This window comes from Budorcas taxicolor, chromosome 4, assembly GCF_023091745.1.
Source record: "Budorcas taxicolor isolate Tak-1 chromosome 4, Takin1.1, whole genome shotgun sequence".
In the NCBI taxonomy this organism is placed as follows: domain Eukaryota; kingdom Metazoa; phylum Chordata; class Mammalia; order Artiodactyla; family Bovidae; genus Budorcas; species Budorcas taxicolor.
The window spans coordinates 99424224-99448836 of record NC_068913.1 but is presented as its reverse complement, the minus strand read 5'-3'; the positions used below and the strand labels follow the sequence as shown (position 1 = coordinate 99448836).

General features: G+C 40.3%; 1 protein-coding gene across 1 annotated transcript in view; it reads right to left on the bottom strand.

Moving 5' to 3' along the window:
* The window catches only part of EXOC4 (exocyst complex component 4), an 816823-nt gene that overhangs the window by 159322 nt on the left and 632888 nt on the right, over positions 1-24613 (bottom strand). Inside the window, exon 12 of the mRNA XM_052638352.1 lies at positions 16042-16178. Within this exon, the coding sequence (XP_052494312.1) occupies positions 16042-16178 (137 nt within the window). The remainder of the gene's footprint in view (positions 1-16041; positions 16179-24613) is intronic.

The following is a 24613-nucleotide window of genomic DNA, read 5'->3' as shown; positions in this document are numbered from 1 at the left end:
TTCTAAAACTACTGTTCCCCAGGAACTGTTCTACCAACCCATGGGCATGTTCTACCTTACATTATGATTATTGAGAAGCATCTGATACTTTTGACTATTGCTTTTTTAAAGTAATACTCCTTTGGTATCCATGTCATTCTCTCTCCTAAGTTCATTCTTAGCCAAACCAAGGGCTCTTTTCCTCTGTCCCTACTTTAAATATTTGATTCCACAGCATTCTGGTTGTGCCATTTGGGCAATCTCAACTTCTTGCCAGACCCAACCCACCAGTATTCCGGGGACTCCCAAATTAATATTTTCAGGGCTGCCCTCTCTTCTAAGTCTTGGATCAGCATATACAAAGGCTAACTGGAGAATTCTACTTAAAAGTCCTACAAGCACTTTAGATTAAACTGAGTCAAAAGAGCTCATTTATTATCCACCCTTCCCTGTCCCACTGAACATCTAGTATTCCCTACTTTGATCGACAGACCAACCATACGTCCTGCTATTTGAGTCAGAAACTTGCAGTCATCCTTATCACCCATAGACACCACATCCTGCTGATTTCATGTTCTTAGTATCTTATAATCCCATGGACAGAGGAGCCTGGTGGGCTGCAGTCCATGGGGTCGCAAAGAGTCGGACACGACTTCACTTTCACTTTTTACTTTGATGTATTGGAGAAGGAAATGGCAACCCACTCCAGTGTTCTTGCCTGGAGAATCCCAGGGACGGGGGAGCCTGGTGGACTGCTGTCTATGAGGTCGCACAGAGTCGGACACGACTGAGGCGACTTAGAAGCAGCAGCAGCAGCTGCAGCAGCAGTATAAGTCTGTTGTTTCCTGACTAGATTCACTGCCCTTCACCTATATGCAGACCTTCATCACTTTTCACTTGGACTTGGCCGTGACCTTATAACTGGGTGTCTTGCCTGGAACTTCAAGACCATCAGTCCAATTCACCACTTTCATCGGAAGGGTCATTTCTCTAAAACTGTACAAATGCAATCCTGTTTTCTCCTTCTTAGAAGTCTTCACTGATTTCTAATTCTAATACCAAGTCCAAACTTAGCAAGTCATGAACATCTACCTTTTCAACTTCATCTCCTACTACTGCTTTCCTCTTTTGTATATCCACTACTCCCAGTCACGGCTTCCCTGGTGGCTCAGATGGTAAAGAATCCCTCTGCAATGCAGGAGACCTGGGTTTGATCTCTCGGTCAGGAAGATCCCCTGGAGAAGGGAATGGCAACCCACACCAGTATTCTTGCCTGGAGAATCCCCATGGACAGAGTAGCCTGGTGGGCTACAGTCCATGGAGTTGCAAAGAGTCAGACATGACTGAGTGACTAACACACACACACACACACACCCAGTCAAATCCCTTCCTGTGTTGGCTGAACATCCCCTCCACAGTCAGAATTTGAATGTTTTCTGAATGCTTCCTGCTTATATGTATCATCTCTGCCTAGAGAACTTTTTTCCATCTTACTTATTTGCCTCTACTGATCAAACACTACATCAGCTTTTCCCTTGAGACAACTGAGTCCTTTCATTTGTGCCTTATCACCCTTTACTGGGGCTTTCAATCTTGACTGCATCTGTGCATGGATGCTAAGTCACTTCAGTCATGCCCAACTCTTTGCAAACCTAATGACTGTAACCGTCAGGCTCCTCTGTCCATACGGTTTTCCAGGCAAGAATACTGGAGTGGGTTGCCATGCCCTCCTCCAGAAGATTTTCCCAACCCAGGAATTGAACCCTTGTCTCTTATGTTTCCTGCATTGGTAGGAGGGTTCTTTACCACTAACTAGCACCATATGGGATGCCCTGGGGAGCTTTAAAAATATTACTAGATGTCCGGGCCACATCTAAAACCTAGTAAACCAGAATCTCTGGGGATGGCATGTGGGCATCAACATTTTATAAAGTGTCCCAGGTGATTCTAGTGGGCATTCCAAGGTGAGAACCACTACCTCCCACACACCTCTGCTCTCACTGGTCCTACCAAACTTCTTTACAAGCTAGTCTCCCTTACCAGATGATGGCTTCTCGAGGGCAGAGTTGATTCCTCATTAGCTGCTGCGCATCCAGTGCCATGCACAATACCTGGTATTTGGAAAGTGTATAAGAACCGAACTGGACATAAAAATAAGCCCTCTTCAGTTTTAGGAATCTTGGGTAACTGATTAAGTTAAAACCATGGTAGTGGTTTTCCTTTTCTCTTTCTCTGCACCAAATGACTCAGGTGAGCCATCAAACCATCTGGCATTTTGACCAAAGTATAGATCATTCTGCTATGCTCTCACTATACCTCTGTGAATTCAACAAAAATTAGAATAATGAATAGGAGTGTATCCCCCTCTCGAAAGAAAAAATAAAAAGTCCAGCATTAAAAAGTCCTGACTCACAAGACAAACGAGCCAAGGAGTAATTACTGTCAAGCCTTCCCTTTCCACTCCACTTACTCCTACATGGCCTATTACTGGGAAGTTGCCTCAAAGCCTCACTTTCTCTGGGAGGACCTTGTTAACTGTGTCAGCCTACAGTTTTCCCCTTTGGAAAGCAAATGAACAAAACCCCTTCTTTTCTACTTACAGTTTATAACCTCATAGCTAGGACTTTGTCCTATACAATGGGTTGGTCAAATTACATGATCTGCATGTCAGATCTGCTTCACCTGCTAATTTCCTATGTGTTATAAAAGCTGTGAATAGTGCTGATATTTTCAATGCTTTTTTAAAATCTAAAGACAATGATTTTGTGACATATGGAAATTACATAAAGGTTAGGTTTCAGATTTATTTAATTTTTATGTAATTTCTATGGAATCTAGAAAGATGGTACCGATTAATTTATTCGCAGGCAGCAATGGAGAAACAGACATAGAGAACAGACTTATGAATGCAGGGAGAGGGGAGGAAAGGGTGAGATGTATGGAGAGAGTCACACGGAAACTTACATTACCATATGTAAAATAGACAGCCAAAGGGAATCTGCTGTATGATTCAGGGAACTCAAATAGCGGCTCTGTATCAACCTAGAGGGGTGGGATGGGAAGGGAGATGGGAGGGAAGGGATATATGCATACCTATGGCTGATTCATGTTGATGTTTGACAGAAAACAACAAAATTCTGTAAAGCAATTATCCTTCAATTAAAAAATAAATTTTTTAAAAAAGTTAAATGTCAGTGTCCATATTTATTAAGAGCTATGGTTGAGTGGTTCAATTCCTCTCATGCCCACATTACAAATCAAAATTCTGTTCTACAGACTTAGAAGCCCAAACCCAGCACAGTTTTTCAGCATGTAAATCTTTGAGCCCATCCATGATGGCCCCCATCTGTTCGCGGGTTCAGGGAAAAGGCTGGGTCTATAGGCATGAGATAGTACTGTACATTTCCAAGATCTAGACTTTTTCATTTTAGCACTGGTTGGAATGAAAAAGTATTGCTTAGTGGGATACTATGTTAAAAGTACTCATACTGTTTACTTATGTATTTTTTAAAGCCTGGTTTAATTCAATAGTACAGTATTATATTACTGTCTTCACTAATATTCATATATCCTGTCTTATTAAAAAACAGTAATCCAAATTAACAAGCATGCTAGCCACCTATATAATGCCCTCAACCATAAATTATTAATTCATATTGTAATGAACATCAATCCCAAAAGCAATTCCAAATATCCTAATTTGAAATATTAGCATTGATTAGCAACATACGATTACCCTAAGGGGAATTTTTCATTCAAATGGCAAAGTTCCCATCTTGACCAACTGCATTACTTTATAATTCTGTGATAATGGTACTATGTGGGTGACACAATTCTAGGACATATCCAAACAGCCTCCAAAGAGGAGAACTAAATTTACAACAATTACTCCACAAGAGGGGTAGGGTTAATCACCACTACCAGAACTATAATCTACTGATTAATTCACAGCTCAATGGGCCACAGACAGAGCCATCTGTGTAGCTATTTGTACCTGTTCCCAGGAGGAAGAGGAAAAGAGGTATACCTCTTGGAACAGGCGAGGGGGCTGCCATGGGAAGAGTCCACCCTCTAGACACAGCTGAGTGAATTTCATTCAGAAAACATCTGCTGGTGTCGACTGGCTCCGACGTGCACTGCTTCCTCGCTGGAACAGTTGGAAGTACACGTGTGCCTGGTCCCCGGACACAGCTGGGGTGCTGAGTCTTTCATTAGGTAAACAAGCAGGGGCAGGTGGGGCTAATTGGATTCAACTGTTTGGTGACAGCCTGGGCAGGATGTTTGCTTTCCCAGACTGAATCTTTCAGACACTTAAAAAAAAACTAGGAGCCAAGCTAGAGAAATGAACCCCGTCAAGGCTGGCCCGAATGAAGCCACTATGGTCGATTTTCGACCATGAATGACTGGACCTGTAGCAGGTCAAACTGCAGAGCGACCTCCAGCAACTCGGCGATCGTGACAATGAACGCAGAATGCAGAGCTGGTACTACGCTGCTGAGTTAAATCAAGCAAACACAAAAGCAGATGCAGAACTGAAGATTCTCTTCAGAAAAGATGGAGCAGAATTAATAGGAAAAGAGCAGAGAAACATCAGGTTGTCTCTCATATCACAAGGAATGCTGCTCAGAGAGCTTTATGATGGTGTGTATCTCCGCCTTGGAATTGTAACTCACGAAACATCTGATAACTCTAGAGGTGGGTGATGGGAAGGAAACAATCTTAAGAGGACCCAGGGGAAAAGACTTGAAGTTTCAGAGCTTACTGAAATTATTTAGGGGATAATTTAATAACAACCTTTAAATAGATAAGCTCTCACATGAAGGGTCACGACTGTTTGATATTTTAAAAACCAAGAAAAATAATTATAACACAGTGGACCAAGAATACAAAATCTGCCTCAACTGTCAGGGCTCAGATTTTTTTAAAATGATAAGCCAATTTAAAAATAAATATAAAGATCTTTATAAAAAGATCTCAGACCAGGTTACTCCCAGTTTCCACCCTAAATGAACCTGTCTCTCAGATCTGAAACATTATTTGAGTTTCCCATTTCCTCTTCTTTGGGCTGTAGAGCCAGTCTTAGCTTCTCATGCACGTACAACCACTTGCTTACTTTGGGACCTTAGCCATGCTATGAACCTTTCTGAACCTCTGTTTCTTCATTTGTAAGGTTGGGAAAATCTAATCTTGAGAACTGCTGTGACTGACAAAATGAGTAGATAACTATGGAGTCCTTGCACAGTGACCATGTACCTTCCCAAGTGTGTATTTCCATTCTAGTCCGGGACCTTATTACTTTGCTTCAAAGTGACTGCAACTGACTCCTCCTTCATCGTGAGTTAGGTGGGGGAAATTAAGACTGGCTGCTTGCTAGGGAACTCCTGGGACATCTGGTTAGAAGGGCAGTATCTGTACTTGACAGGAAGGCAGTTGATGGGCACAAGAATATCAGGCTTCCCAGGTGGCACTAGTGGTAAAGAACCCACCTGCCAACGCAGGAGACATAAGAGATGCATGTTTTATCCCTGGGTGGGGAAAATCCCCTGGGGAAGGGAATGGCAACCCACTCCAGTATTCCTGCTTGGAGAATCCCACGGACAGAGCAACCTGGTGGGCTTCAGTTCACGGGGTCGCAAAGAGTTGGACATGACTGAAGTGATTTAACATGCCCACAGAAAAGTAAAGTTATTCACTTGATCAATAAACATGAGGGAAAGGCCTGTATGCAGATATCATGCTAAATGTTGGGACAATTATGTGGAAAAAAGACACAGTAACTTGCTTCTAGAACTCCAGAATTCAGATCAGTAACACATACAAGAATCACTTTGGGTACATTTTTAAACTACTCTTGCCCAGGTCCAGGATTCTGTGAGCCTTATGTGAGAAATCCAGGTGGTGTGTTTTAAAATCTCCTCAAATAACTTGTGAGTCCACAGTGTTTGAGAGAGAAAGACATGTAAACCAAAAATACATCAAATAACACATGATGAAAGTCTTAAATTATCATACAGCTGGATAAATATTGAAACTGTTATGCCTAATAAGTTATAGGAGCACATAATAAAAGCTCTCATTTGCTGACTGTGCTCTGTGAATCAGATACTGTACATATTTTTATAAATGTCTTTATAATCTCTTCACTATTTAATGAAAATGAACGTATCAGTGGTAGATGAGCCAAGAATAGGGGACATAGCATAGGTTTAAGAGGCAAACGAGAAGACAGGCTAGCTGACTAGGGTTCCCCGGCACAGCCCTTGGCTCTTCTGAGGTTCAGAGTCAGTTAGCTGGCAAAGACAGTGAGACCAGCTCAATTAAACTCTCATTCCTGTAGGACCCTGGCGTCTTTTTGCACAGCAAATCCACAGGGTTTCACAAACCATAGTGTTTAGTTTCTGCTACTTGGCACAATGTAGCCATTGAGAGCTTCTGAAGACACTACTTTGATTAGAGAGGATAGGTCATCCCCTTCCTGAATACCCATGATGGTGTTCCTGTACTTAACATGGGAGGTTTAAAAGAAGAAAAACCTTTTCTGCTCATTCTTAACTATACTGACCACCCCAGCCATTTTCATTTCTCAACCCCTTCCGCATGCATCACGTCCATCCATGCTTCCCTACTGCTTGCTCATCCTCTTCGGTCTGTTAGGAACTTGCTCCTTCATGAGATAAACATCTTGAAGCCCCACAAGGTGTCCAGGCTTGTGCCAGAGCTGGCTTCTGCCATTGCTGATGGTAAGTGCACCTCCATGTCACTCATGCCTCGGTATGAGTTCTCAGGCCTCCATGGAGAAGTGGCGAAAGGTGGGCTCTGGGGTTGGTTCCACCTTCTCCTAATAAAAACATGCCTGTGTCCTTTATCAACTGATTCTTCAAGATTAGAAGATGTTTATTTGTATTTTCTACCAGGCCCAATACAATGCAGGAAGGCCCAGAAATTTGATTAAGGAGCTGATGTGCAATTGGAACAGACAAACTTTACAAAAATGATTTTCCATCTTCAAGTGACTATTTGGGGGCACATGAGCAGCTGCTTGTACCTTAGGACAAAGAGGATGATAAAGGGAGAGAAACACTCAGCTTGCAAGTAGCAGACCAACAGACTGGCCGCCTGTTGCTAATGCAGTATAAACGCACGCTCAGTCGCGTCTGACTCTCTGCGACCCCATGGGCTACAGTCCGGCAAGCTCCTCTGTCCACGGGATTTCCCAGCAAGAATACTGGAGTGGGCTGCCATTTCCTCCTCCAGGGGATCTTCCCCACCCAGGGATCGAAACCCTGTCTCCAGTGACTCCTGTATTGGTGGGTGGATTCTTTACCACTGAGCCACCTGGGAAGCCCCTCACTAATGCAGAGGACCCAAGAATTCACAGCTGAGTTCTCTTTTAAGACTCAGGAGTTGTGACTAAGTAAGAAGTAGACTTCTAGTCCTCATCTCCCTTTTAGGAAACCTTTTTATCCAAAGCATATAACATGACATCAGTATACATAACAGGCTTTCTCTCCAGAGTGAAGGGCTTAGAGAAAGGTGAGATGTTTTTGACCTTTCCTTAGATCTCCAAACTCCCAGTGGTACACTTGGGTTCTCAGGGCAAACCTGGAAAACACTCCAGCTCTCAGCAGAGGGCATTGTGAGCTTATGGATCAGATTCTTTCTGTAAAAGATATCTGCTGAGAAAGAATCCGATTGCGATATTTCCTCGCTCCCTTCCTCCTTCCCCAATGTTATATCACTTTGGATCATTTGAATTGTATATGGCTTTCTATTTAAGTCAGCCATTTGCTGGCAGCAAAACTAGAACATTTCCTGTTTTTCCTCTCACTGTAATCAGGATTTGGCTGTCCAAATTAGGACTGCCCTAATTACTCCTCAGCAGGTGCCAGTCTGGGGGAGGGCAACACGTGGGAAGAGAGGAAGTAAGGACACTTTACATCTTCAGACTCACACAATAAGGAAACACTTTCTTCCGAGCCTGGAAAGCCTGATTAAGTGACAGGTAACAGGCACCACAGGGTTCTGTGTTGTGTGTATGAGCGCGCTGTTGTGTAACAACCACGTAAACGATTTTCTATTTAATCCCTGGCAAAGCTTCACAGAAGTACTTTTCCGAACCCTGAGAGAAATTCAGCAACTGTGGTAGACCATGACAGAGAAGACTCTGAAGAGGGAACGATGTGATCGTGGGCACCAGTAAGTCGACATCATGCCAGAGAATTTGGCCAGGAAGGACATCAAAATGATATAGTCCCTCGGGAGAAGGAATCACGATACCTGTTGACCACAAGATACCAAGAACCAAAAGTGATGGGTATTTTCCAGGAGAAAAGCATTGCATTGGCCAAAAAGTGGATTCGGATTTTCCCACAGGATGGCATGGAAACATCCGAATGAACTTTTTGGCCAACCCAGTAGTATAATAGATTGGTGCATTGTTTGGATGAAACAGTGAACTATAAATGACAGAAATCATTCCTGCGAGGATAGAGCATGGTGAACAAAACTATCTGTGAGCCTGCCTAAAGCCAGTTACTATATTTGTTGCACTGAATCCAACCCCCAAACACAATTTTGGCAATGTTCATTCTTTCTCTCCTGCATCGATAATTTTCCTTTTGTCCTAAATAATTTTCTTAAAATATAAACATGCACTTATTTCTATTTAAAATAACAGCTAAAACAATTTAAAAAACCCTTCATGTGGTCTCAATTCCCCAGCTATCACTACATTTCTCTGTTTCCTTTCACAGCAAAACTCACTGTAAAAGTTCTGCCTATATTTACAAGTTCTCTACTCCCAGATTCTTTTCTAAGTCCATATCAATCCAGGTTTCCAATCTACGAGTCCATAGAAACAACTCTTGTGACAATCAGGAATAGCCCCGTGTTCCATTTATCACTCAAAGATGAGTTCTAACGCGATCCCATAGCACCACTGGGCCCAAGGATCCCTCCACCCCTTTGCTTGGTTTCCTGGACCCCATTCTGTCTTCATCTTCCTCCCACTTCACTGATGGTTGCTTTCTCAGTCTCCTTTGCTGGTTTCTCCTCATCTTACAAACTGCTTAAATTCCACAGTCCTTTTCTCTGTCATAGGAATACTCAATCCCCTAGAGATTTCATGTAGTCCATAGTTTTAAATACCATTTATATACCCTATTTATATGTTGGTGGCTGAGAATACCTATCTCCAGGGCAGACTTCTTTCCTTTTGATACATATATCCAATTGCCCATCCCATATCTCCATGTGATTGCCTAATACACACTCCAAATTGAAATCTTATCTACTGCCCCCAAACCTGACATGTTCTCCATCTCAATAGTGGCAACTCTGACTTCTCACCATTTAAATGAAAAATCCTGAGTTATTTTTGAAAGCTTTCTTTCTCTCACACTTTATCCAGTCTGGGAGGGAGTTCTGTTGGCTGGCCCTTACAAATACAGTCGATCTTTGAGCAATGCAGGGGTTGGGGCACTGACTTCCGGCACAGTTAAAAATCCATATACTATTTCTGCCTCAAAAACCAAAGATTGATTAGTGACTCACCCAGGGGCAGGAAACTGAAACAGTCTGGACAGAATCAGGACCCAAACCCTAAGTTTTTTGATTCCACATGCTGGAATCAAACGCAAACTTTCCCCCACACTTAAAGATGTGCAGAATGAAAATCCAGGTACTGTATTTATTGAAAAAAATGTGCATATTAGTAGCAGACCCATGCAGTAGAAACTTGGGCTGTTCAAAGATCAACCATGTATTCAGAATTCAAGCAGTTCTCACCCCCTGTGCTGCTGCTAACCAGTATGAGCTGCAATCCTCACCTGGATGACCACAACAGGCCCTCATCAGCCTCCATGCTTCCATCTGTGTAACCCCTACAGACTATTCTCAGTACTTATATTTTAAAATAAAAATTAGACCATATCTGCTTGTAGGCACAGCTCTTGCAATGGCTCCTGTTTTAATCAGAATAGAAGCCAACAGCCCTGCAGTGGCCTACAAGGCCCTATGTGGCCTGGCCCTCTGTTCCCTTTCGGATATCTTTCTAGTTCCTTCCTGCTCAGTTTACCCTAGACACGCTGGCCTCCATGTTGGTTCTGAAAAGTGTCATGTGTAGTCATGCTTGAGGGCCTCTGTCCTTTGCCAGGGCATTCTTTCCAGATAATCTTCTCTAACTCCCCAAACTCCTTCCAGTCTTTTATCAAACTTCAACAAGACAGGGCCTACTGGGGCACCCTACTGAAACCTGCAACCTTCTTCTCCTATATCCCAGGGGCTATTGACTCTACTCCATTTACCCCCGCAGGGCTTACTATTTTCTAAAATTCTTTATGGATTTATGTATTCTATTTATTGTATATCTCCTCTCTACCATCTCCAACAGAGTATAAACCCTATGAAAGCAGTATAGTTTCTGTTTGGTTCACTGCTGTATCTACAAATCCTGGGATAAGTACTCAATGATCATTCATTAAATGAATGAAATTCTAGAGACCAAGCAAATGAACTGTTTTAAGGATCAAGTAATTAACTACGTCAAAAGTAACTGAAATTAAATAATATTTTGATAGGTTTAATAAATTTAGGCACGAACCTTGGGGCACAGAAATAATTCAAAGCATAGACTCATAGAACCACTGCTGATAATCTTAGATGTATCCTGGCAGATAAAATAATTCCTGAGAACAAATGCCCTGATGTTCATAAAGGAAGGTAAATTACAGAAATTGGGTAAGTTTGGAACTATAGATAAAAATTCTAGAATCGATTATTAATGATGGTTTGTGAACAATTAGGAGGTGGTACTCCCTAGGAGACAGGAAGATCTCACAATTAAACAAGTAACATGACTTTGTTCCTTTCCTAACTGGGTACGTCACTGACTTGCATGAAGAAATGGTAAAATTTGGCTCAAAGTTGAGAGACTTTGTTTCTAAGATGGAGCGTTCTTAACAAAAAGTCTGGCAAAGCAGGAGGTGATGAATCCTAAAAGTGAAGGGCTGAGAGGATTCCAGAACAAAGAACCAGGTATTGTCTACTGCTGTCTTCTAATGCCCATCATGGAGATACAGAAAGAAGGGTTAGCTGCATTATAAGGATCAGAGCCGGAAGGACACTAGTAAGAAATCTAAGTTTCTTATAGGATGCATGATGAAATATAGGGGCATTGATCATGGATGGTAGTAAAGGTAATCTTTGTCATCATCATCACTGTCATTATCAGAACAATATGAAGAGCTAATCATTTGGGAGGGGGCTTACTATTTCGCTAAGACAGCTCTAAAAAGGTGACATTTTCAAACAATCCTATGAGAGAAGAACTATTATTTTCTCTTTCTGTAGATGAGAAAAGTAAGGCACAGAGAGGCTGAGTAACTCGGTTCAAGGTCAAAACTAATAGGTGACAAAACTGGTATTGAAATTCAGGCCCCAGAGACTGCTCTTGAGCTACAGTCCAGGGTTTATAGTGAGAAAAACATATGAACCCCTGAAGCACTGACTAGTATATGGACGTCAATCTCAACAGAAGTCTTGAGAGATATACAGCGCAAAGTTCTTAATTTAGCCCTGTCCCGTCAAACATTTTTTAAATGACATAGGCAAAGAAACCAAAAGATTGCTTATAAAATCAAGAATGACATGGAATTTAGAGGAATAGCTATGATTATTTTGATGACAGAATTTGGATTCAAAAATATCTCAATCGACTGAAATGATGAGCTAAAAATAACATTAAGTCCAATGGCTACATGTGAAATCTTGAATTTAAGTTAAAAAAAAATTTCCTTCAAATACAGCTTCGAAAAGATAAGGCCAATTTCAGCTAGTATTTCTCCTTACACTTTCCTCCCCTCGACAGCCAGACAGTGACCATGTCCTACAAATCCGCCCCCTCGTGTCTCTTGGTCTGCCCCTTCCCCTCCACTTCCCCCACGTCTCCTCTAATTCAGGCGCTCTGCCTCTCTCCACTACACCTCCACACTCTTGCCTTTCCAATCCATCATCTTACTCAAGCTCAGAAACATCTCCCTAAAGCACAGGTCTGCCCTGGCACTCTCTGTTTATTCATCTTCAGTGGTTCCCACTACCTAACTTTAAAAGGTCAAGGTCCTTGAACCTGGTATTCACCAGCCTCTATTTTGGCTTGGCCATCTTTTCCAAAACCCAAATATTCATCATTTGTTCATCCTTTTCCTGCTCTTCCCTACCTTCTTGACATTGTTCTGGTTCCTTCATTCCTTCAGCCCCTTCAGCTTAAATCCTGTCTAAATCCTCCTTGTTTTAGGGACTTCCCTGGTGGTCTAGTAGCTAAGACTCTGCATACCCAACGCACCCAACGCAGGGGTCCCAGGTTTGATTCCTGGTCAGAGAACTACATCCTGCATGCCACAACTAAGAGTTTGCATGCTGCAACTAAAGATGCAGCCAAATAAACAAATATTTTTAAAATCCAACGCATTCTTCACAAGTCCAAGTCTGTGTCTTTCTTTTCCTCTGTAATTTCTTCTTCCCTAGAGCATGTCGTCATTGCCTATCTTACCGTATTTTCCATCATAAATTGATGCTATGGGTATACATGCCTGCTTTCTTTGTCTCCTAGTTTCCTTTCTATGCTTTACCAAAAATGTAAGCTCATTAAAGATATAATCTGCAACTGACTACTTTAGTCCTGCACATTCACACGCAATGAAGGGTGTGTTTTGGCACTGGGTCCTACAAAAAGAAGGCAGTGGTTTTGCTGAAGTATGAGAGCACATCTGGAACACTGGGCTCAGAGCGGAGTGCTCCTTTTTTAAGATAGACACTGCCAGGCTAATGGCAATGAAGAAAGAAGAGTAGGATGGTTTGTGGACCCAGGATGTATCAGAAACCAAGGATGTTCAGTCTGGAGTGAAAAAACCAAAACTACTAAATGGACCATGACAGTCATCTTTACGTATCTGAAGGGATGTTCACGTGTAAGGATGAAACTGATTTGGGAACACTCCAGGAAAAAGAACTATACTCAGTCTGAGTATCATTTCAAAACAAGAATGTTCAACAGTGATCACTGTGCTCTGAGGATTTAGTAAGCTATACAATCTCCATTATAATTAATACTCATTGGCATTACTATTTGTTAGAAATTATGGGTTGCCCTTAATGAAATATAAGAAAGAGAGGACATACCTTGCTTAAAAAAAAATCTTAAAATTCAATGCCACTTAAAGTAAATGTAAAGATTGATTTTTAAAATATGTTTTTTGACTGTCATTTGGTTAATGTGACATTGGTACAACCATTATGGAATTTGGTTTTGTAAAGTTGAAAATACAGCTTTGGTCCAGAAATTCCACTCTTAGACAACTAACTAAGAGCAACTAACAAGGGCAATGGCTTTTAAAATTTTTCTGTGTATTTCTTAAAGGAATTTGGAAAAACTGTATTCTCTCCCAAATTTTAAAATTGAAATTTAGGGTATTTTTTTTCTTTTTTTAAGCATGAGTTCAATGGTTATAAAATACATAATTTTTGGCACATTATAAAGACTATTTTTGGGGGCTCCAAAATCACTGCAGATGGTGACTGCAGCCATGAGACTAAAAGATGCTTACTCCTTGGAAGAAAGGTTATGACCAACTTAGATAGCATATTGAAAAGCAGAGACATTACTTTGCCAACAAAGTTCTGTCTAGTCAAGGCTATGGTTTTTCCAGTGGTCATGTCATGTATGGATGTGACAGTTGGACTGTGAAGAAAGCTGAGCACTGAAGAATTGATGCTTTTGAACTGTGGTGTTGGAGAAGACTCTTGAGAGTCCCTTGGACTGCAAGGAGATCCAACCAGTCCATCCTAAAGGAGATCAGCCCTGGGTGTTCATTGGAAGGACTGATGCTAAAGCTGAAGCTCCAGTACTTTGGCCACCTCATGTGAAGAGTTGACTCACTGGAAAAGACTCTGATGCTGGGAGGGATTGGGGGCAGGAGGAGAAGGGGATGACACAGGATGAGATGGCTGGATGGCATCACTGACTAGATAGATGGACGTGAGCCTGAGTGAACTCCAGGAGTTGGTGATGGACAGGGAGGCCTGGCGTGCTGCAATTCATGGGGTCGCAGAGTCGGACACGACTGAGCGACTGAACTGAACTGAACTGAAATATTGATACTTTAAATCACTATTTTAAGTGTAACCAATAGAATCTCAGTACCTTAGGGATTTGATATCCACCACAATACATTTAAAATATATGAAAATAAGCTTGTAGTTCAGCTGGTAAAGAATTTGTCTGCAATGCAGAAGACCCTGGTTTGATTCCTTTGTTGGGAAGATCCCCTGAAGAAGGGAACAGCTACCCACTCCAGTGTTATGGCCTGGAGAATTCCATGGACAGAAGAGCCTGTCAAGCTACAGTCCATGGGATCACACAGAGTTGGACACAACTAAGTGACTTCATTATTATTAATGGTTAAATATTTTTCATTTTTCTCTTTGAAGTATTATTTCTATTTCATTTCCTCACCAAGTTTTATCCTAATGGAATATTCCTTAATGCTCAAAATTATTTCACTATTAATCTATTTGTAGTTTTCTGCAAAAAAATTCATCTAATTAAAATCTAAAAATTTAAATTAAAATTTTATCAAGATACTAAATGTTAACATATTTTTGTTTGATGTGCCATTAGAACTATCACTTGTGTATCACAATTACACAATTGAGTATAACATATATGTTGATAATATGTATGATTTTAACCTAAATGTATTCACATTCTTGATGAATAATTATTGAACAACAAAAAAATATTATTGTGAGTACATCTTTCAGTGAAATGACTTTTTTTTTTTTGGTTCATGTAACTGTGGATAAATATTATTTATTGTTGGAGTTAAGGAGGTTAAGCATTAATCTGTGTTACATCCCTTGGCCAGACTAATCTTCCCTAAACACTGCTTCCTGGCTTACTTCTAATGGCTCCTTATCATCTACTATTCAACAACTAAATTTCCAAGTCTTCTTTTTTAAGACCCTTTGTTATATGGTCTTACTTTTCCTATTCAACATTATTTCCTACTGTCTTCTCTTAGGAACTCTGTTCCATTCAAACCTCTCCCTCCTCAGCCATCCACGTGAGTATCAGATAACTACGCTTTTGCTGATTCTTTATCCCTGCAATGCTCCTATTTCTTCTTTCCACCTCCTTAATCTCATCCATCTTTCTAAGGTTCTGAATCTGTCTCACCTTCTGTGAGATTTCTCTTGACTCCAGCCTGTCACTCTCTTTAATGTTTGATTCCTTCTGCTTTTATAGTCTGCAGTGTACAAGGAGTACCTGATGCTAAGCTAGACTGTCTATCCTTAATTATATAGCACATAAAATTTAGTATTTTATAATACATTCTTTTCTCCCCTAATTGTTTCAGGTCTTGTCAACCAGACCATAATTTGTTCCTATTATTAGCTTTTTATAAGAAGTGCTATGATCTTTTCCACAAGCTCAAAGAGAATTTTGAACTCAGAAGAAAGAAATCAGGAGGAAAACGAAAGGTTTCAAGTTTATAACAATGACCTTTCATCTCCACTGATGCTAAAAACAGATTAACCATCCTTTCATGACAGTAGGAACACTATAGATCAAATATCGGGAGGACTACATTTGTACTAACTAAAAGAAAACCGTATGGATTGTTAAGGGTTGCTAAGAGTTCAAAATTGCTTTCTTTAAAGATCTTCTAGAATCACAAGAGGAGTTAATCAAGATCTGGAATTTCCTTGAGGAAGACACACCTTGTGATTCTAGATGTTCATAAAAATCAAGGCTGACACTTCATCTAAGCCACTCAGTGGCAGTCCTAAGTGGCTCTGTCCCTTTGTCTCTTCCACTCTCTGTTGATACACACGTCTGTGTCTAGGAGACTGTTGCTTTCGTATATGTTCTCATCAGGCTTCTTGACAAACTGAAGGATGGTCCTTTTCTATAATGGTGGAAATTTAGGCTATGAAGGCAGTATCACTCACTGCCCCAATGGTCAAGTTCTAAACTGACTTTGCTTAGCTCCACAGACGCTTTACCTGTAGGCTGTAGCGCAGGTGTCCTTGTACTCCTGCAGCTTCACGCACACCATGTTGAGGAACTGATCTGAGTAGGCACTCAAGTCGTGCATCAGGTTCATGAGGTCTTGCACTGTCTTCTCCACAATGATTGTGCTCTGGAAAAGAACACAGAGAGGACACAGAAGCTGATGAGGGTTTTGACTCAGGTAATGTGCAGGACAAGGAAGGACAGCTAAAGGATGTAATCACTTAAGACACCTGAACTTTCCTAGAAGGACATGACATTTAAAACTACTCACGAAAAAAGAAATAAGCATCTTACATAGTGCTGATCCTCCCAAGACCTGAGAAGGTGTTTTTTATGGAAGGACACAGGACAGGGAATTTCAAATTGATTTCATGAAATTCTTGGCATTCACAAGATATCTCTCTGTGGCTTTTAAGAAAGGAAATACATATTATCATCCTCAGGGTTCTACTTTCAGATTAGGGATCCATGACAGGCAGCCTGAAGAAAAAGCCTTCCAGGAGTTGTTTTTAAAAGTTTCAAAACCATCAATCTATTAAGGATACCAAATAACATTTGTATTGTGCCTTACAGCTTGTAGAATGTTTTCACATATACAGCATATGTTACCCTCACTTGAAACTCACATAATAATGATAATCATGAACACTTTCGGATTCTTAAAAGTGCAGAGTACTGAGCTAGACACTGTACATGCTTTATCTCATTTAATCCTCTCAACAAACCTATCAATTGAATCCCTTAACCATCCCCAGTGTAAAAAGGAGGAAACAGGCTTAGAGAAAGAAAAAAGCAAAGCAAGGACTCCAGACTTCAATCTTTTCACTACTCCATTGCTCTTCAGAAACATTTCTCATGAGATCATGGTGCTTCTTGTTTTTGTCCCTGTAGAAGTAGTGTCCAAATAGATGTGTTTTAAAAGCGAATTAAAGGAATATCCAAGGGAAAAAATAAACCCATCTTTAGAGACTAATAATACTGTGCAGTGAAACAATGCTATATCTAAAAAGAGACATTTTCAATAAATTCTAAATTTTTGCTTAAGAATAAGAAAAAGGTGGCAAGCCACGCCAGAAAAAAGGAAAAGGTGTAATTGTTCAAACCATTTGTTTGTGCCTCTTTCCCAAAGGGCACAATTACACTGGAGTAAATATTAATCGCATGCTTAGTATTTTGGAATCCTTTGGTCAATAGCTGGTTTGATGAATATGTATTTATTTATACAGAATTCCAGACTGAGCCAGAAAAGTGAACATTAAAAATTTTTTTTTCCGGTCTGACAGTAACTTTTGAAATAATCACAGGCATTTTATTATGCTTAAATACAGACTATGGGGTACAGGGTTTTGGTTTTCTTTCTTCTACAGACAAAAAGAATGGACAAAAGTGTACAGCTTTTCTCAACACAGTGGGGGACCAGCTTAAGTTATGAGTTTACGCGTACGTGCTTATTTAGGCTAATTTGGTTCTAGAAGTTTCTTCTTTGCCTCTCCTCTCCCCATACTCCAAGTAAAATAATCAGAAGATGAAAAGGAAGGAGCAGTTACATCCTGTAGGGAAAACTCCATGGGAAACCAAATTACAGTCTCTATAGAATCCCCACAAGTTCAACTTCCTTTTCTGTATTGATTTTAAGATTAAAGCACTGCAGCTTCACCCTGATCCATAATTCTGTTCCTTGGTGTTTGTGTGTGAGTGACAGCAATTGATTCTGCTCAGCTACATGTCCCTGTGCTGCTATGAAGAATCAAAAATCCTCATCCTGATTAAGAACACAGGATATCCTATCACACGTGGACAGCAATTAATAAAGGAGAGTGGACTCCAGCCATCCTAACAAAGGCCATTTAAAATCTGAAACACTGAAGGGAAGATGAGCGCAAGCAGATAGCTCAGATCACCGAGAAAAAGGGCCTGGTTCTATTTCCAATGATGCTATTGATAATCCACTCTGGGACGGTTTGGGGGAGCTCTTCCCTTTCCGATGGCTCTATCTGAGCCTTCTGGTAACCAAGGAGAACGTGATGGTTCTCCTCTACGGCCCTTCATCACTCAGTTGGTACCTTGGTGCTTGCAGACTTTGGGAATACTGTGTTACTGTTCCAGGTCGTCTCAGGCGTGTTTGTTCCTCCTGATTAGACTATCGACTTCTCAAAAGTGACACTAGTGTTCTTCTTTTCTGAAACCTTCCCTGTGTCACACAGCAGCTTCCCTCTAGCTGTCTATTTCACACATGGCAGTGTATAGATGTCAGTGCCTACTCTCACAGGTGGGAGGCAGGAGGGTGGGAGGGAGGCTTATGAGGCAGTGGATATGTATATACTCACAGCTGATTCACACTGTTGTATAGCAGAAACAAACACAACATTGTAAAGCAATTACTCTCCAACTAAAAAAATCTTAAATTCAGCCAACTTAAAAAAAAACAACAAAACATAACCTTCCCATCCTTCCCTTTCTTCACATATTCTGTAATTTCTTAGGATCTTCAGCACAGTACTACTAATCAAAGAAACAGGACTAATAATGTTAACTCATATAAATAATGTGAGGGATGTCATATATGTGAAGGATGCTAGACACACACATCTTTGCGTTTTGAAGTCTCTTTGGGTGGATTCAGTTTGGTCTATATTTATCCGAGGGCTTTTGGGTGACTAGAATTGTGCTGATATCAGCTGGAGGGGAAGGGGAGATTGGAAGCACACAGAAATATCCCCTGGAGATAAAGGTTTTGGGGTAAACAGAAAGTACCTGCCGGGAATGATTAGAATGCCATGGTTTAATTCTAATGGTTGTGCTCAACACAGAGCCTATGTGATGCTATATGATTATATACAATTTTCCAGCTATTTGCTTGGTTTACCTTGTCATGATAGCACTCTGGATAATCAATCACTACATTCTCTTCAAGGAAAATGACACTGTAGTTTGCCAAATGATGGGCATTTTTACAGGGGAAAAAGATTCCATTTTCCAAGAATTTATAACCATTTCCAAATCAGTGGCTCTGACAGATAAATACTGAAAATATCAAATGTCTAACAAGGTCAATCCTGTTTTTATTTGATCCCTTTGGCATCACAGATGATTTATTGGCTCATTATTAATTTGGCGATTTGCCAGTGGTGACTATAATGACTTCATCATAAGTAAAACCTTGATTTTATTCATTATAATTGCCATTAAACATATCACATATGATTGATATTTGTTTAAAAATAACTCAATTCTCATTTCTTGTAACCTATTACCAGGTAATAAGTCTGAGCTTGACATGAAAAATGAGAACAGGAAAAAAAAAAATCCCAGGATAGCTGAGGCAAAAAAAAAAAAAAAAAACTGCTATGAAGAATAAACAACTAAAGTTTCTTACAGGGCTATATCAGCAATGTAAAATAAGATGATGGTATATAAGGACCAACTCTTTGGTTCTGCACTTAAAATTTTTAATGAATGAATAAATGAATAACATGATTGGACATTAAAGACCTTGTCCACTTAGGCCAAATCCTAGTGGGGTACACCAACCAGTGGTAAACTTTTTTTTTTAATAGGAGTATAGTTGATTTACATTGTTATGTTAGTTTCAGGTATAGAGCAATGTGAATCAGTTATATACATATATACACACACACACACACACACACACACACACACATACATATAGCTGCTCTTTTTTAGATTATTTTCCCATACAGGTTATTACACAGAGTATTGAGTAGAGTTCCCTATGCTACACTGCAGGTCCATATTAGTTATCTATTTTATATATAGTATTGTGTATATGTCAATCCTGATCTTCCAGTTTATCCCTCCCCCACTTCACCCCTAAATAACCATAAGCTTGTTTTCTGTACCTAGACCTCTATTTTTGCTTTGTAGATAAGCTCATTTGTACCCTTTTAAAAGATTCCATGTATAAACAATATCATGATATTTGTCTGTCTGTCACTTCCTTACTTATAGTCTCTTTCATCACATTACAAATTCCTTTTCATGGGTGACTATACCTTCATATCTCTACTGCTTAGGAGAAGGTATCTGGCACATTGCAGGTGCTCAACAGATGGTTATCAGATGAACTGATGCACATTCAGAACAAGATGAAAAGACCGAATAGAATTATAATGCAGGATAATGGCTCAAAAGCCTGATTTGGTAATGTTGAATCAGAATACAGTCTCTATTACTACATTACTGTATCTTCATTCTCATGGTTCTAAAGACTGAAGATCTCAGACTTTTCTATAAAAACACTCCTAATTTCCCCTAATTGTTTTATTTTTCTTTAATGACAATCCATAAATATACATATTCACACACAACTAAATTGCTAATTTAAAGTTTTAAGCTGAATAAATAAATTCTCAACTCAGGAAAAACCAAAAAACTTTAGTTTGGAGAATGTGGTCTCTGTGTGTGTACTGTTTCAGCCCTTGGATTAGGGATGCTTCAGAGATGCTACAAATAGCCTAGGATCCTGGGAAACTGCTTTAGGAAGAATTTGAAAGAAAAGAGTAAATCCATCTATCACTTCAGACATGCCCCACCATATCCCCTCAGCAAGACACACAGCAATAACTGTGGAGGGAGGGGCTTTTCCTAATACTTAATGATGACAATATTTCTGTTTAGGAGGATATATCCAACTACAAGTTTCCAGATCTCATCATTGCATATTGTCCTTCCAGTTACTAACAGCTCCAAGTTGTTGGCTGTAAACAATAATGACAATAATGACAGAAATCTTCTTTCTGGTTTATAATCTATATTTTGATTTATGTGATGTTTAAAATAATCTGAATTGTTTTGCTCCTTTAATAAGCTAACTGGTAAAAGACTATGTATCCAAGGATTGGTGACTAAGGAAAGTGCCACTTCTACACTCTTCCCATTCATGCTTCTATAACCAACCATTCTCATATAACCCATGGGCCCTTCATGGCATGGCTTCTCTCTACCCCTCTAGCCTCAATACTGCCATTTCCCCTTCGCTCTCTAAGATCTGGCTACATGAGGCTGCTTCCATTTTTCCTTCTCATTTCAAGGCTTTGCACTTGCCTATAAAGTTCAGTCCCTTGCCTTCCTTTCCTAGAGCACTTTCTCCTATCCTTCAGGTCTTAGATAAGAACTCCTTTCTGTGGGAAGATTCTTCCTAACCTTCATTAGGTTCTCCTGCTACAAGCACTTAGAACATATTTATCTATACAGCCATCTCTCCTACCCCTTCTTTTGGTTCTGTTTCTCTGGGGAGCCCAGATTAGTAGAGGAGGGGGGTACTGATTGGGAGGGACATCTGGTCGGTGGTTACATGCACACATGTTATATCTCAACTCTGAACAATTTATATCCAGCCATTACACAAATGAATAGGCATCCCTTCAAAACTCTTGTCTGAGAATACCATATGTAAGCATATAAGGCTTCTATTATAATGATTTTCACTTAGGGTGTATTTTTAAAATGTGAAAGTGCAGCAGTATTGTTGGCAATATTATTATAGACCACTGTTATAAATGAGAACTGTTCTGAAAGAACAGAAGTTTGGTGGAGAAAAAGCAGAGAATTTAACAAATTGATTAAATATATACATATTTATTCAGTAAATATTTCTTGTATGCCAAATACTAACCTAACTGTAGGAGATAAAGATCCAGAAAAGACAAATTTCCTGACTCCAGTAATCTTAGATAGGAGGAAGAGACATCAGTTCAGTTCAGTCACTCAGTTGTGTCCAACTCTTTGCAACCCCATGGACTGCAGTATGCTAGGCCTTCCTGTCCATGACCAACTCCCAGAGTTTACTCAAACTCATGTCCATTGAGTTGGTAATGCCATCCAACCATCTCATCCTCTGTCATCCCCTTCTCCTTCTGCCTTCAATCTTTCCCAGCATCAGGGTCTTTTCAAATAAGTCAGCTCTTTGCATCAGGTAGCCAAAGTATTGGAGTTTCAGCTTCAGTATCAGTCCTTCCAATGAATATTCTGGACTGATTTCTTTTAGGATGGACTGGTTGGATCTCCTTGCAGTCCAAGGGACTCTCAAGAGTCTTCTCCAACACCACAGTTCAAAAGCATCAATTCTTTGGTGCTCAGCTTGCTTTACAGTCCAACTCTCACATCCATACATGACTACTGGAAAAACCATAGCCTCGACTAGGTGGACCTTTGTTGGCAAAGTAATGTCTCTGCTTTTTAATATGCTGTCTAGGTTGGTCATAAATTTCTTTCCAAAGAGTAAGCGTCTTAATTTCATGGCTGCAGTCACCATCTGCAGTGATTTTGGAGCCCCCCCAAAATATAGTCTGCCACTGTTTCCCCATCTATTTGCCATGAAGTGATGGGACCGGATGCCGTGATCTTAGTTTTCTGAATGTTGAGCTTTAAGCCAACTTTTTCACTCTCCTCTTGCACTTTCATCAAGAGGCTCTTTTGTTGTTCTTCACTTTCTGCCATAAGGGTGGTGTCATCTGCATATCTGAGGTTATTGATATTTCTCCCAGCAATCTTGATTCCAGCTTGTGTTTCTTCCAGTCCAGCATTTCTCATGATGTACTCTGCATATAAGTTAAATAAGCAGGGTGACAATATACAGCCCCGATGTACTCCTTTTCCTATTTGGAACCAGTCTGTTGTTCCATGTCCAGTTCTAACTGTTGCTTCCTGACCTGCATACAGATTTCTCAAGAGGCAGGTCAGGTGGTCTGGTATTCCCATCTCTTTCAGAATTTTCCACAGGAGGAGACATACAAGTTCACAAATATGGACAATACAGTGTTACAGACACTGCTACCCTGGGCATCTGTATATAGGGCAGTAGAGGTACAGAGGAGGAGAGGGTTCACTGGACTAGGGTAGAAGGGGTGGAAGGAATCCTGAGAAAGAGGAAGTTACAATTGAACTGAGTCCAGAAAGACAAATAGCAACTTGTCAACTGACAAAGAAGGCAGGAAAAACACTTACGGTAGACGGAACAGCATCATCAGGAAATGGGTGGGATTCTGGGAATTGCACGTGGTTCCTCATGGCTGGGGTGAGTGTGCTGTGTTTATGCAGACTGGGAAGGCAGGCAGAGAGAGGACCCTGGAAGCTAGATCCTGGAAGCCTTTTTACAACACATACAAACACGGTATCTAAATATGTTTGAATATTCCTTCTCTAGCAAGAAAATAAAACAAAGTAATCCCAACTGATGTCACTAGTCACCAGATGAGCCACTTCAAGTATAGGAAGACAATTTCAAAAGGCTCTATTCTACCGTTCAGAAAAGCAAAACATATAGCCAAAAGGGAAGTATGTTCTCAGTTCTGGCAGCCTCAAGAGTCAGGTAGAATTTATGAGTAGGCTTAAACAAAGAAAATATAAGGTTAAATTCTGGGCAATCAAAAAGACTATATCCCTGTAGAAGTCACAAAAGTGCTCATAAAATTTATCTGCCAAGTAACAACTTGAAATACATATGATGTAAATTACTAATAATACTTATTTTTTTTTAACAGTTTGAATAGAGGATCATTTATGGTTGAATTCAATCTGTGCCTAACATTATAAGCACAGCTGGCTTTTTATGAGGTTTATTTAGGGGGTTGTGATTTCATATTCAGAACAAAACAAATGGCAGGCAAGGGAAAAGAAGTCTGGAACAGTTGTGCTTAATTAGACTGTGAGATCCCAGGGGGCATCTTTGTTTCCTGAGCTAACACTAGATAACAAAGGAATACTTGTTGACTTATATACTTCAAATCAATGTAATTCTATGGCCTGGTTATCAATTCCCCTTGATGTGTAATGGAACCCAGAGAGGCAAAATAATCAACAATAGGTGAGCATTAGCACTTGCAAGAAGTATCCCCGAGTCTGCCCTCCCCTCTAAACAGAAACACATTTCAAAGGTTACTATTCTACCAACTAGCTAGTGCTACATGTTAGGAGGATCACAGAACTATCATAGTTACAAAATTAGCAGCTAGAGTACTTCATTTTTGCTAAGCAATGTTCTTGGTATAAAGCATGGTCTCTTTTCAAAGGGGTTATGACTGCCTACTTGGGATAATATCACTCAGAACAAGAAACGAGTGGCATTCCAAGAGATGAAATTAAGTGTGAAAGACAATGGAGGAGGAGTCAGGGAGCCTGAACTGGGACCTGGAGGATGGGTCAGGCTGGATACATGGAAAGGAAGAGGTGAGATACTTCGGGCTAGAGAAACGGGGCTGCACAGGCTGGGAAGGAGGATTGAGCTGGTCTCACATAGCAAAGAGAAGTCAAGGGTGGTTGGAGCAAGGTTGACCAGACAGGGGAGAATCAGTTTGTGGAAACTCTGAATGACAAGCTGAAGGCCTTTTCCTGTAGATGGAGAGAAAGAGGGCAGTGTATTAGACAGTGGAGCCCAGAAACTGAATTCTAGTGCCCAAAGCAACTTGCTGTCCACAGTCTAATATCTTAAGCCTCGTTACAATTATGGTCCTAGATGGAATCTTAATTTGGAAAAGCCAGTTGTGAAGAACAGCTTTGTAACATTTGGGAAATTTAAAAACAAACTAGATATTATATGACATT